This window comes from Gadus morhua, chromosome 7 (genome assembly GCF_902167405.1).
Source record: "Gadus morhua chromosome 7, gadMor3.0, whole genome shotgun sequence".
Taxonomy (NCBI): domain Eukaryota; kingdom Metazoa; phylum Chordata; class Actinopteri; order Gadiformes; family Gadidae; genus Gadus; species Gadus morhua.
Genome location: NC_044054.1, coordinates 14,142,233 through 14,157,836, shown reverse-complemented (window position 1 = coordinate 14,157,836; position 15,604 = coordinate 14,142,233). Strand labels below are relative to the sequence as shown.

At 42.2% G+C, this 15,604-nt stretch overlaps 1 protein-coding gene across 1 annotated transcript; it reads right to left on the bottom strand.

The window, feature by feature from the left end:
* Positions 1–1,133: 1,133 nt before the first annotated feature.
* Positions 1,134–14,817, bottom strand: b4galt4 (UDP-Gal:betaGlcNAc beta 1,4- galactosyltransferase, polypeptide 4). The gene is made up of 7 exons (XM_030360292.1): positions 14,717–14,817; positions 13,195–13,685; positions 9,669–9,901; positions 7,660–7,847; positions 6,760–6,882; positions 5,861–5,965; positions 1,134–3,817 (listed from the first exon to the last, which is right to left on the bottom strand). Exons 2-7 carry the CDS (start codon positions 13,457–13,459, stop codon positions 3,679–3,681), a joined length of 1,053 nt encoding a protein of 350 aa, XP_030216152.1. The 5' UTR covers positions 13,460–13,685; positions 14,717–14,817; the 3' UTR covers positions 1,134–3,678.
* Positions 14,818–15,604: the final 787 nt, after the last annotated feature.

Here is a 15,604-nt window from a genome sequence, read left to right as displayed (position 1 = left end):
GGCCTGCAAACTCACCTGACCTTAACCCCATAGAAAACCTATGGGGTATTGTGAAGCGGAAGATGCGAGATGCCAGACCCAACAATGCTGAAGAGCTGAAGGCCACTATTAAAGCAACCTGGGCTCTCATAACACCTGAGGAGTGCAACAGACTGGTCGACTCCATGCCACGCCGTATTGCTGCAGCAATTCAGGCAAAAGGAGCTGCAACTAAGTATTGATTGCCATACATGCTGAAACTTTCCATGTTCATACTTTTCAGTTGGCCCACATTTCTAAAAAATCATTTTTTGTACTAGTCGTAACTAATATTCTAATTTTCTGAGATACTGAATTTGGGATTTTCAGTAATTGTCAGTACTAATCATCCAAATTAAAAGAAATAAACATTTCAAATATATCACTCTGTGTGTAATGAATTGATATAATATGTAAGTTTCACGTTCTGAATATAATTACTGAAATAAATCAACTTTTTCATGATATTCTAATAATTTGACCAGCACCTGTATATTTAAGCAATAGATCACTCCAGGCTGTGGTATGTGCTCATTATAATACTGTTAAGGGGCGTTGTCCGGCCCCGACGCGCAGCGGAGGGCTGGCGACCCACTTCACAGTGGTATAATGAGCACATGCCACTGACTGAAGTGATCTATTGCTTTTATACAACGGTTACTGTTATGGCGAAACGAAAGTCATAGACGCACTACCAAGAAAGAAACCAAGAAAGTCAAAGTAGCCGTTTTATTAAAGACTACCAAAAAGTAGTCCCTCCTGGCTGCCTTCAAAATGCACGACGGTCGCTATGCAACACACTTTAGCGTCCCTCCGAGAGAACGGTTGTAACGGTTTCCACTTCAAGGCACGGAGTGATACTTTCACAAAATGATCGGGCGTCATAGCAGTTATGTATACGCTCATTATACAACAGTTAGGAACCAATCAGATCGCTGGAATTAGACCCCCCGTTGTATAAAAAAAAAAAATATATATATATATATATATATATATATATATATTATATATTATATTATATATTTATTACAACTATTTAATCAAAGAAGCATTTTCTGATGCATGTATTTGTAGCATTGACTGAAATCTCAAAATCAGTTGAACGAGACAACACAAGAGTTTTGAAATCAAGTATATATTTCATTTGTATTTGAATGCACAAGGACCCTTTTTTAAAGTTTCAGAAAAATTAACAAAAAGAAACACCCAAACATACCCAAATACCTACACAGTTTCACTCATACAAATCTTTTTCATACACTTATTTTTCTTTCACATTGATTCCAGATATATATGAAAATAAAATACAAAATAAACTCCAGAGGGTAAACAATGCTACATGTTTTCTACAGTTAGAATGGTACGATAATGGAATCTGCTATTTATGCGGTGAGAACATGAAGTAGAGAGTGGAGGCTACTTAGCTCTCAATACAATTTTCTTAATGCCAGAAAACATAAACCCTCCCTGGTTCTTAGTGGATAATAAGAGAGTTAAGCCGGACAAGGCAAAAATCAAGAGGAAACGTGACAATTAGTTTGTCTCTACGCTTATTGAGTAAATATCCCAAATATTTGCTGCCGCTAATAGCTCAGGAAATGCATGCGTTTGGTTTTCAGATTAAAACAACATTGTGTTTTGGTTGGCTGATCATCAGACATAGAAAGCTTACTTGTGATGGCCATTATTTAAGAAATGTCCAAACCGGCGTAATTAATCAGAAAAATCAATCACAGATTAATCCTCAATTAAATTCAAAATTGATTAAAGCCCAAAATCAGATCAATGTCCAGTTGTAAAAGATTTAGGCAACTGAGAATGAACCAAACAATCTTTGAGACAGGTGACAAAGCTTTCAAAATACACCACCAGGACTATTCATGAATAGGACATGTAGTATATCTCTAAAGACACACCTGTTCAGTAGTTAATCATTGATTTACAAATCAGGGGATTAAGTAAAAGCCCAAAGCCCAAGGAGTGCACATTTCAGTTCATATTTGCAACGTGCCCAAAAAAGAATGAGAATCACATTTTTTAAAAGAGCAAAGCACACAGAGTTTGACGGAACACAGTGTTGCTCGTTTTGCATTATCGATTTTGTAAATGGAAATGTGAAAATATGATTTTGTGTCCATCCCGAACAGTGGTATGCTTTGGGAATAAGTCATTATAGCAAAATAATTAGTCAGTATGTCTGTCACTATGATGTGGTAGGATGGGACTACTTAGTTCAACAAACTACTAACAGACAGTAATGCATAATTCCGTCATAATAAAAATTTGTGGATATGCATGTATCAATTAGGCTGATACGCCATGAAATGATTAAATAAGGCATGTTGGTTCTTTACTTTGACTTAATTATCAGAAAGTTGTTGAGGATTGAAGGAAGTTACAAAAAGATCACAGTGTAAAAATAAAGTAATAAAATGTATATAATTAATAGCCTTTTGTTAATGGCTATTAACACAGTTGTTAATGCTAAATTTAATTTTAAATTAATACCATTACCCAGTAAGCCCAAATTCTTTACCAATCCTTGAAAATAGATCTTCAAAAAGGATTACAAAAAAGGATTTGGATGTTAAGAGATTCTCTATTCATTAGGTATTTTAAAATGATTGGTCATTTGCATCTGATAGTTGAGCCTATGTTGTGTTATGCTATGTGATATAAAATTGGTATGGATAAAGTAAGATTAGCATGTTGCATGAATCTACATCTTAGACTCAATGTCTGATTTAAAATAGTTACCAATAAGTTTTGGCCTAAATCACAAATATCTGACATTATTGCTCCCAGAATACCGCTCATATCAGTCATTTATCAATAAAGAGTTTAAGTGTTTAAGTTTAAAATATTGAATAGCTTCCACTAGTTGACTTGAACCCTTATTGTTGTTGGCTTTCTGCAAGCCTGCCGATAATTATTATATCTGGTTAATATATTAAATGTGTATGGGGAATAAGTTATGCACAAGCAAAAAAATAAACTAAAAAGGATGTTGCAAGCCATTCTATGTTTTGATCAAGTTTAGCCAAATCTATGCATCCAGTTAGCATTTAGATTAGCCCAGCTAACACACGGACTAATAGCCGCCGACGTAGCTAGTGCTAGGCTACATACGAAGCCAGGCCTGTACATGAAAAGTGCAGAGACAAACAGAGATGGCACACATAATCACCTCATGTTTGAGGCTGTTCAACATTAAGTAAAAGGCTTTGGTAATAAGAATAAAATTCAGGATATCAAACTAATGAAAGATAAGTGTCCCCCTGGGGGGGGGGGGGGGGGCAAAGAGCGGTTTCCATTCCAGTTTTTCCAGAAAGTCAATTTACACTAAGTAACAGGTACACATCCCTGAGGGTATTCTGAAGGATGTGGTGGGAATGCAAAAGTTCTCAATAAAGCGCTTCTCTACTCTCGGCGGTCGCCCTTAACGTTTCCACGGTAACATTCCGACTGGTTCACACACACTTTCACACACCAGCGAGGCGGTCCACCGCACAGGGCCGCCACCGGTTCACCGGGAGCCCTTAGCTGTGTTAAGGTGCCTTGCTCATTGGGGCACCTCAACCAGAACACAACCCGGGGATCGAACCTCAAGTACGGTTTTCGGGGAAACCCGCTGTGCCACCGGAGCCAGCTTGCCGGCGCTCAGTGTCGGGGTGGCGTGCCGATGTCCGCCGTGATGTTGACGTAGAGAGACTGTCTTTCCACCGACAGAGTCTTGTAGGAGCAGCTGTTCAGACCGTCCTTGCGCCACACCTGGGGCGTTCGTCCCAGCAACCGCATCCTTGAGCAACAGGGAGGGAGGAGTGATGGTAAGATTAGACTAGGGGCCTTGATATCACTTGTGGCCTCGCAGGCTTCTACAGTGGTGAGCTCCCTGTAGACCAGTTCAAAAGTACCTACTATTTTTGGGTGATTTCCTGCTGGCCTAAATAGAAACAAGTCAGAGAGCAATGAATAGAATTGTGAGACAAACCTTTTCCATCTCGCTTGTTTAAAAAAACAATCTGCTTCTTGCAGAATATTCACTTAGCGCTATGTCAATATTAGCGCAGTCAATATTAGTGCATTCAATAATAGCGCAGTCAATGTCGAAGACAAGGCAAGAAAAGCCTCATATCAGTAGCATTGATGCCACTGATATTATGACAATATAATAGCATAATAATGCAAGTACACCCTTTCAAAGAGTAATTTTTCTTTCTTCCTTAAGAATGATCAGACATTGGAATTGAATGTGAAATGCTTTTCACACAGAATAGAAGCAGCGCAGAAGACGCAAATATGGGTACAGTTTTTGTTCTGAGGTGAACTTGCTCGGTTTATGACAGACTTGTGATCTTTCAAATCCTGTGAACACCTGTAAATCTGGCATGGTATGGTTCAATCAGGCATGTGGTCTAGGTTATTGTTTAATAAATTATGTGATAAACCATTGGACTGACATTATTTACCTGAGTATCTGTTTGACTTGACGATAGATATTGATCACTTCAGATGGCAATAAATTACCAGCTTCTGTGTGGTGAGCTTCCTTTAATTTAGAGTAACTGGTAGCTTAGCTCGCTACACTTTCTGAGAAGCTTGCCGAACTCTGTGTAGAGGATCACATTTTATTGGAGTTAGACTTTCTAATCCAAGTGCAAAGATAGTGGAGCGAATGGCAGTTTCACCAATGAGGGTGATGATGATAAATGGGTCTCGATTCTTAAACACATCAGTGTTTGTGAGAGTTACGTTTTCTAGATGTTTTCATGTAGCGCACTGCAAGTAAACATTAGCCTGTAGCGACGACTGCTATCGATATGAATGAAGAATATATAGAACAGATAGTGTTGACTCAAGGTCTATGAATGTAGTTTAACCCTATAAGATACCCGGTTAGGATTGGGTTAACTGGTTAATTCAGAGGATTAAGAAGATTAAATACATATATCTAACCCCTGGTGCGATTCCGATTTTTCTTCAAACAGAAATTTAGTCATACATGTCCAGTTTGGCTCCATGATTCTTTTAAATTCTTGTATGGACGTCAATGTTGAAGGACCTTTATGCAAACAAACACGCATAGAACACAATGGCCAATATTGAGGTCACGTCCATACATACCGGACTATGCTTTCTTCTGCAACGCATAGTCAACACAGCTGGAAGGATCATTGGTGCCCAACTCCCTTCCTTGAAAGACATACATCCCCCGCCTCACCCAAAGAGGGACCATGATGGTGAGCGACGCCAACCACCCGGGGCAGTCTGTTCAGCCTCTTGCCCTCTGGGGGAAGGTATCGGAGCGTCCGTGTCCACCAGACTCACAAACAGCCTCATCCACCAGGCTGTCAGGAAGCTAAATTCTCTCCCCTCTCTCCCCTCAGTGACATCCACCAGCTGTCAGAATGCTGAACCCCCCCCCTCCTTTCTACCCCTCCCCCCCAAAACAGACTGAAACTGCTGCCATTACTGACACTTTTTTTGCACTGCCACAACTCAAATGAACTTATTAAGGAACTTATGCTGCTTCTCTTAGATTTTATTATATAATTTCTCTATCTCTTTAATATTAGTAATGTCCTCATCTCTTGTGCACTTCAATGTTTCCTTCTAGTGTTGTCTTATCTGTTGTGCATGTGCACTTTATCTGTTCACCGTGGGATAGTGAGAAACGTCATCTCGCTCGCTTTGTATGTTTACATGTGAAGTATTTGTCATTAAAGATGACTTTGACTTTGACATCATACAATAAGTGGATTACGTAATCGGCCCGACAGGCATACACAGGGACGCAGCGCTAATGTTCTAACGCAAGACCTTTGACCCTCTGACCACCCACCGGTCGGTGTTGACCTTGTTGCCGCTGTCCCGCTTGTGGAGCACCATGGTGTAGCGCGCCACCTCGGGCGGAGGACGCACGATCTTCATGCCCTGCAGCTCCACCCTGACACACACACACACAAACACACACACACACACACACACACACACACACACACACACACACACATTATAACGATAATAATTGTAATGTGTCCCCCTTTCGACCATTGTTACATAACCAGTTATACTCATTAATACCTCTGATAATGCTGATGGTAATACTAGATTTGAATCCATTGGGAATATTTGGAAACGTGAGAGGTCTCCGGTTCGACTGCCATTTAGTTCAGCTATTGTCTAGGGAAGCGCTCTCTGAAATTCGCCTGTATACACCACTAGACACACAGGAATCGTACCCTCGATCAAGTCTTTATTTCTAAGTTATATCTCCCCAACAAAAAAAATAACAAAATTTAATTCCCCACACAACATTTCTGTCTGGGTAAGCGACTCGTCTAATGTTGAGCTAGCAAGTTAACCTTTTGTTGTGTCTGGTAATGATTGAAACCCATTAACTCGAGTGACCTCGGATAGATTTTCATCCACGACGGTAGTGCAGGCAACAAGTCCCATGATACAACTTTACTTCATGTCATTACTCATATTGTTAATGTTTTGATTGAGGGACCACTAGCGGCAAAAAATGACTTGTTATCCCTCAATCAAGTTTTTTTTCAAGTGGAATGTGAAAAGTTAATATTAGTACTGAGACATTTTGAAGAACACCCTCACCTGATGGATGTGGCAAAGGAATAAAATAACATCCACAACGTATTACTAACAAGACACAGGAACACAGTGGTAACATAGTAGTAACAGGTCTGGTGTTCATGTCCTGAGGCCGTGGGGTCTGACCTGATGCGGAGGTCGTCGTCCTCGCCTCCCCAGCCCCAGTAGTTGTTGGGGAAACCGTTCACTCGTTCAAACTGCTCTTTGGTCAGCGCTGTGACTCCTCCAAAGTAGCCTTTGTAGCGCAATCTAGAAACAAGTAGAAATGTATCATACTGAAATGGAAACAAATCTAAACTAAACTTAACCAAACTATCGTTCAGATCCTGATCTAGTCCCAGTGTATTTATTAAGTCACACGGGCCGTCAGTAACACCGAGAACTGTCGGTCATGTGGTGTTGCTGATTCAAGCAGTTGAGAACTCAACCCTGTCCGTATGGTAATGTGTTTCCAACACAACACACAATTCATTTCTTTATCATAGCCTATCCCAAAAATGACATTAATCCACTGCACAGGAGAACTCCACTCTGCAGGTATGGCCATGTGTGTCCGACACAAGAACACATGCATCAGTTAGAGTGGCATTGACTTGGTGGTAGAGCGGGTTGACTTGTAACCTTAAAAGTTCTTAGTTCGATCCTCGCCTCCTCTCCTCGCTGAGTGTTGAGGTGTCCCTGAGCAATACACCTAACCCAATCTGCTCCCGACGAGCTGGTTGTCGCCATGCATGGTTGACGCCACCGTTGGTATGTGAATGCATTTACCATCAATACCATTTACATAAAGGACACACGCACATAAACCAATTGTTTTGCCCCAGGGCAATGAGGAAGAAATATTCCCATCACAATAATTAAAACACACAGTTATTTGTAATGTTAATCTGTAAATGCAAGTTAGTATCATGGAAGACATTTTGTGGTGTCTCAAGTCCGTGTGACTAGCCTTGCTAGCCTCACTCGGACTAGCCTCACTCGGACTAGCCTCAGTGTGACTTCACTCTGACCAGCCGCCACACGTACTTGTAGCCCGTGGCGTTGCGGCCCACCACCATGTGTTTGGGCTGGCTGTCGCACATGTACAGGTTGTGGTCGTTCTCGGGCACCAGGTCCACGTCGTGGAAGATGAAGCAGTCCCAGGCGTGGTCCTTCAGGGCCTCCAGGTAACCCACGTTCAGCAATTTGGCACGGTTGAACGTTGCGTCGCCTGCCTTCAACAACATGCAAACAAACAAACGATAAATACACCCTGGCACATTTTACCACAAGCTCACAATGGTTCCTAATAATAAATTATGAAATGATATATACTTGATTTCACAAGAAGTTCATTTAAAAGCGTCTGTAATTCTGCTTGCACCTAGAGATAGCGCCTTTCCTCTCTCAAATTGAAAGGTGTTACATTTGAGTGTGAATGCTCACTGATATGAGATATCAGTGAGCATTTACATTGCCACTGTAGCCACAAAGTCTGTTATGAGGCCGCTCCAATCTCCTCTGTTTAATGTGTATCTTCCTCTGGTTGTCTTCATCCTTGCAGACTTGCCCCCTACCCGAGTAGTGTATTTCAAACTCTCTTGGTCTCTCCTGCCAAGGCTATTCCCGATGGAAACTCCCCTCACCTTTGTTTTCACTGCCCACAATGTGAACGTTTCCCGATAAGAATCTCCCATTGTCTCATGGAAGATGCTTGGTGAATGCTCGCAGTGTGCATTCCCCTGACCTTGCTCTGCATTTAGATCTTAACTCAATACTTGAATAATGGCCTGTGAACAAATTCCGGTACGGGTGGGGGCTGGGGTTTACCGTTGACATTTCTTGTCGGATTTCATCGAATCGTTTTATCGAAGCATAACACGTCGGTTCTCTGACATCTCTGGTGTTTTCACAACGAGACTCTTTGGCTTTGACTCCCTGAAGTACATGAACCAAAACATGGAGGAGGGGGGGATTGTTGCACGCGATTGTCTCCCGCCGGACCCCCTCTGCCCGCCGCTGTGAAGCATCCATAAAGTAGCATGCCATGGGACCTTTAAAAGCTCCTATTTAAGTCATATTACAATATATGAAAAACGACTTGTGGAAATCATTTTTGATTTATATTTAAAATCATATTATTAATTTTTTATAGCAATCATAAACTTTTTTTTTTATACTCCACGTTGATCATCATTTGTTGACTAAACAATGAACTAATCAATTAAATCATCTCTCAAGTAGGGTGACTATGCAGACTACATATGCTATATATGTGGTCTATCCCTGTTACCGTTGTGGTCTATCCCTGTTACCGAATAGTCTATCCCTATTCCCTGTTACCATTAACATAAATTCCTGTCTGAAAGGGTTCTAATAGCACGTTCAGATCGCTGGGAATTATGGGGAAAAACATTCTCGACGACGGAAAAAGCTCTGATGATTCGACTTCCCTTTTGGCAACTGGGACCAGATTTTGATAACAGAGTTGCCCAGTTGGTGACGTATTGTTTACTAGTGACGCGCATGAACATGGCCGAACATGAAAGTTTTACTCAACATAAAAGAATCAACCATCATATCAAATACTTCATTATTGATTGACGTTGAAACCGTCTGTTGGCATCGACTTTGCTCAGTTTTAAACGTTGTGTACTGGTAAACCAGGTGTATAAGGTCAAGTGTTGCCTTCCATACAGCGGCATTACAATGTGCTTCTAATAAATAAAAGAAAAAGGATTCAAGTTCACAAAGGTCAGTTTCAAGTTTTTTTTTTCTTGTAGCCTATCAAACCCTGCTGTGAAGAACTTTAAGATTCCGAACGCAGTGCACATGAACGGTCGCTGTCGGGAACACGCGTAAGCGGAGCGTCATCACTGACGAGCCGTCATTATCACCAGGACCATGAACGCGCCTTAATCCATTATCTGTTGGATGACATCACTTCCTGTCCAAAAGAGTTCTGATCGTGTGCCTGTGGTACACTTCCCGTCTGAAAGAAAGAAAAGAAGCCTAACCTCTGTAGTCGGAGGGATGACGTCTCTTCCTGTCCGTACCTGCTGTATGACGTAGATGGCGTAGTGGAGCTGCTGCCTCTGCAGAAAAGGGTGCAGGTGATGCAGGAGGTAGAGGAGGTGCTTCTCGCGGCTACGCTGAGGGACGAGGATGGCCACGCTTTGTCTCGCCTGGCATTCTGGGGGCTGGTACTGACCCCCGGCTACCACGCTGTTCTCATCTACCACTTCCTTCATCGTCAGCGAAGGCTCGAAGGACAGCTTCAGGGTGCCATCTTGGAGGGGCAAAAAGAATAGGCTTTGAAAGAACGAGTCAGATGAGGTCTGTGTTATTAGGTAGAACATGGGATGTAGGACAGCCCTCTCTCCTTGTCAACAGGATTTGGGCCCAACTCCCCAATCTCTGTCCTGAAGGCCAGCTCGGTGGGGGAACTGATTGCAGAATTCCCCCACTCAGCTAGCATTCAGTATCAAGACGACCACTAGGTGTAAAAGGTCCTTAGGACACAGAATATTGAAATATATACTGAAATGCAGTATTAAAATGTGCGATTATAAAGCACACACAGACAAAAACATTTATTTGTGTCTCTGGTATTTCTGATCAAACAAAACATTAGAAACATTACTGATTTCTGAAAAACACACATACATATTGTCGCTCTCGCACTTTACATCCAAATGATGGCATGAAAGCAGTAAAGTGAGATGGAGTTGGTATGGTTGAATAAGTTGTATCAGCTGACCACAATAAAGTAAACCTACCAAAGCAAACTTAAGGCAACAATTACAAAGTTGCGAGTCGATTCCGAATCATAGAAGTCCTCTACATCTACAGTACTCGCTGATATTATGGACTAAGATCTTGCCCAGGGACAACAGTATACAGTCCAACATGCTGAGAAATTACCTTTTAGCATCACAACTTTTATTCCATAAGCGTGCAACCCTGTCCACAACTCTGCAGAGACATGACCTCTCTCTGCTTAGAGAGAGGTCATGTTTCCAGAAGCTCAGCTAGGCATTGGAAAAAACTACTTCATTCATCGTTCAGATCTACTTTATCTTATTTTATTTCATGATCATAATACCTAACAATATATAGTTTGTTTCCGTCGTCCTCCATCCCTCGATTCAACAATACATTTTGGCACTTTTTATGACTCCTGGATCAGGCCGCAGAAAAAACCTTGGACTTTCCTATCGCCAACATGCCTCTGAACTCGGATATCTCAGGCACGGAGACTGGGAAATGCACAGACTGCACCAAACTGCAACAGACATTGGCTTTATTTGAAACGAGACTAGCAGCATTAGAAAAATGCAAAGGACTCCTCCAGGATACAGTGCCGATGTTGAGTTTGCTGAGCTCACTCAGATACAGCAAGATGATCAAAGCTACACTGTATCCTTCCCGAAGCTGGACAAGAGAGAGACAGTTCCAGCTGCGTCTCACTGGCACAGAGTCGGCGCTAAGCCAAAACAACATACCAAAGTGAATCAACAAGTTCACTCAACGCCAAATGCTAAGCTACCCAAAGCTAAAGTTACATTTATCAGCCGGATTAGCCCGTCACTGACATTAACCCTGCCACTGAAGAACCGGTTCCTGTCACTTCAAGAGTCCACGAATGCGCCTGCCACCCATGCACCCCTGAGCCCCGAGATGCGTCCGGACGGACATTGCAGACAGAGACGGAACAAGAACCAGTCTCCATGGAGGCGAGCTGCGCATGCCTCGGCCACCAGTGCACCCCTGACCCCTGAAATGTGTCCGGACAGACGGTACGGACAGAGATGGAACAACCAGTCGCCACGGAGGCGGGCTGCGCATGTGTCTGCCACCGTCCAACTAGGGCCCATCTCAGAGAAAGCAGATGAACCAGACACTCTGATTATAGGAGACTCAACCATCAAGGATATAACCGGTAAGAAGATCAAGACATGCAACTTCCCATATGGAATGGTTAGTGATATAAACTAGCCAAATCGTTTTGGAAAACCCCAAAATCTCACAGATTATTGTGCATGCAGGATTTAATGATATTCAAAGAGAACAGTCAGAACTTCTGAAGAGGGATTACACTGATCTATTGGATACACTGGACAAAATACACATCAAGTCATTCATCAGTGGACCCATACCAGCAGTTGACAGGGGAATAAACAGATTCAGTCGTCTACTTGCACTGAATACATGGCTTTCCAGAGTCTGCAATGAAAGTGGAAGGGGCTTTATTGACAATTTCAACTTATTATGGGGGCGCAAATATCTCTTCAGAGCAGATGGCCTACACCCAAACAGGTTAGGCTCAAAACTTTTGAGGGACAATCTTCTCTTCTCGCTTTCCCACAAATCTCCATGGTCTGACACACAGGCCACAGTCAGAGCACAGGTTGAGAAGAAGCAAGACTACAGCCTCCCCCACACATCTACTCTGCCACTATCTGACACACAGACAGCAGACAGCCCACAGACCTTGAAGAGAGACAACAGCCCGCCCGACACCATCAACACTGTGCCTTCCCCCATCGCTGATGCTGGCTTGGCGAGGAACGGGGTTGCCTAAGTCAAAGCAGGGCAACTTTCGCATTCATGCTGTAACCACAAAGAGAGTAAACAAAGGGAAACTTAGACACACTGCTAACCTCACAAATCTCATATCTATTCCCTCCAAACCAAAAACAACCTTAAAGCCTATCAACAACACCATCAGGATGGCTCTACTTAATGTGAGGTCTCTTAATAACAAATAATGCCTTTTTAACTTTCTATTTTACCCATTTCTTTGCATATGTTTTTCTTTTACTTATCTATTTTTTTATTTTATTGTATGACAATATTTATATGTGAAGCACTTTGAGTCTGCCTTGTGTATGAAAAGTGCTATATAAATAAAGTTGCCTTGCCTTGCCTATTCAGGAGACCTTAGATTGCTGTAGGACGGCCCAGAACTGGGTCTTCTGCCAATTAATGTACGCTGCCTGATACAGTGGCTGCACTGAAACCTCCATAAAGGTTAGTGTGTGATTTAAAAAAAACATTCCACTAACAGTAAGTCATTCTAAGAGAAACTATTAAAGTTGTGTGAACATGAAGGCTTATTAAGAATTGGTGTGCTCATTATTTTCGTTATGCAGTATCTATCTGTTCTCGTTATTCCATTAACCTGTTAATAATACATATAGGCCTACACGTGATTCAAATCCGTAAATTACTTGTTACTATGTTATTGAGGGTTATTGAGGTGTGCATCAAAAAATGATGTGGCATAAAATGCAATGAAACCGATTACTGTACACTCAAGCCAGGCCAATAGCATAACAGCGACATCGTTCATTGACATCATTTCAGACTTCGAGTACAAACTGGGCGGGGGGGATATTCAGAGGCAGACCACACTCCCTACAGTCTTTACGTCTAACAAAGACTCGGCTGACTTTGAAATGCATATTTTATTAATATACTTTTTAACATCTTCAGTAATTGTGCAATGGTATTTTTTTAGATCATGTTGTCAATCCCTTTAACACCCAACGATGTTCACTGGTGACGTCGTTTACTCACGGAGCAGGGGAGAAGTTTCCGGGCACAGGGCTGTGGACGTGCGGACACTCAACGCTCCCTCTGGTGACGCTCCCTCTGGTCTCAGATCCACCCGTGAGCCGTCCCCTGTGAGTGGGACCCTCAACGTCACGGGGGACCACTGCAAGGCCTTCACTGTGTCCCCCTTGAAGGTGGCAATCCACGCCAACACAGAGAGACACAGCAAGAGGAGGATGACATACTTTCCTCTCCTGGAGACCGTGAGCATAGAAGGACAGAACCCCATGGCCACCCCCTCGATTAACTATTTGTTTTGGTGTTGAGTAGTCTTCTCAGTTTTTGTTTTTGTGCCGTGTGCAGGGCAATGTGATGAAAAAAAACCAAGGATCCGAGATAATCTGCTCATGGCAATGGATTTAACCATGTTGTTTGTCAGCTTTGAGTATCCATTGTTCTTCTTACATCAGAAAGGGTCTGTTCAACACACAACTCTGATGAAGCGCCCTCAGAAACTGTTGAGAAAGAGAGAAGGAATGGTTAGTAAATTTAAGCTCAACAGATTGGATGGCAAACAACCAGGGTGTGCCACAGACCACGACAATGTCGGTTGTTTTCTAATGTTTTTACCGCATGGCCCTGTCCTTTAATAAAAAACTGTTCTGTCCATGAAGCAACCTGATCTCTTCCACGAAACCGAACGCTTTATTCCCATTGGACGGGGAAGAATGATGTGGACATTTTTGGTGCAATTTCTAGTCTATACAATATCCTTCAAGTATTTCACTGCTTTTCATTTCAAACATGAAATGAACTGATCTTCACTAGCCCATCTCCCCCTTCAACAACAGCTACAGCTAACAAGGTTTTGTTCTATAGAGAAGCATCTTGAGCAAAGCTCGAGTTTAAGATACCCCTCTCCTCGCATTCACCATGTCCAGTTACAAAACCAGGCATTGCTCTTTATCTCTACATCTCTAGGTTAATACCCAGTTCGCCTGTACCCCACCCTGGGCTCTTCAGACATGAAGTTAGGGCTCAGCTGACCAAACATCGTCTCGGGGGGAGGGTCTGAACCTACATTCATGACAATCTTACTTACCAATTAACATTAAAAGGTGAAAAAAAACGATAACCAAGGAATCAACATGGAGAATGTTGCAATCGACCAAATTAATAACCATAGAAACACATAAGGAACCGATTGAACAACACGTTTGTTTCAAGGTAACCCACCCCTCACACACCGCCCATCCCTGGGAGGTGCAAACGTCTGGTGATGGTTCATGGTGTGTCCAAAAGTGTGCTGTAATTTAACATCTCATAGCCTTATCTAAGCCTTCGGAAATATGTAAATAACCAATAACCACTAGGGTTCATTAAGACGTAGCGTTAGCTACAGACCTAACACAGTCATTGACATCGTTGATGGACGATTGCTCTTTAAATATATGTTGACAAAGTTGTATAGACTAGGCTAGAATGGCTACAGTTACGGGGCTTTCTTAGTCGATCTACGTTGATGAGTGTAGTAAAGTTACTTTACCTCATTTCTTCAAGCTGCTGCAGTAGTGAGTGACACCACAGCGCCACGACATGGATTCAGTTCAAGAAACAGTGGAGGAAAACCAAAACAGAAAATGACTTCCGGGGTGTCTGTTTCACAATAAAAGCCCATAGACGCAATAAAGCCTATAAACACACGTAATTAACGTTTGCAATCCGTTAATTACCGTTTGACTTCTTACTTTGCCAGACCCACTACTTGGCCATTAACAATGTTCATAGTCTTTCCTTTTCATAAACATTGCTTCTGTTTGTTTGCCCTCCTGTGCCCGCTGTGTGATGTTCGCCGATGACAGCCACGTGTCAAAAAGTGTGTGATCGGTGGTTGTGGACGTTTAGTCTAGGTGCTGAGAAAGTTTTGTATGCGCTTCATTTAGCGGAGAATATCTCAACTGTTATAGACTAATATGACCCCAGTGTACAACATGGGATGTGTGACAAAATCTCTATCCGGGACGAAAGTCCTGATATTGACAACAATAGGTGACACTAGTAGCCTATCACACAAGGGAATGGGACTTTTTTTTTCCTTTATAGCTATCTTCATACATTTCCACCAGATTAATCTTCATACTAACAGAAATATTTTTTGTATTAACTTTGACAAAAAAATGAGGCAATATCTCATTAGGTATGCAGCCATAAATAAACCCTTGAAGCTACAGATTTTCTGGGATGATCACAATGTTTACATTGACAATGTATAAGGTCAGAGAAGAGTTTAAGATAACATCAGAGTTTAACATACCATCAGAGAATGGACTCACTTGAAAATCAGTGAGGCAATGAGAGCTGCCGAGGACAGAGAGGGATGGAGAGAGCTGGTCAACAGAGCGTCTATGGTGCCCCAACGACCCTCCCGGGTTAT

Excerpts from the sequence above, each read along its gene's own strand:
- b4galt4 (XM_030360292.1), bottom strand. The coding sequence starts at position 13,459 with ATGGGGTTCTGTCCTTCTATGCTCACGGTCTCCAGGAGAGGAAAGTAT. Across the intron at positions 9,902-13,194 it reads GGAAACTTCTCCCCTGCTCC|ATGGCACCCTGAAGCTGTCC; the intron begins GTGAGTAAACGA and ends TGCCCCTCCAAG. Across the intron at positions 3,818-5,860 it reads AACAAGGTCAACACCGACCG|GATGCGGTTGCTGGGACGAA; the intron begins GTGGGTGGTCAG and ends CTGTTGCTCAAG.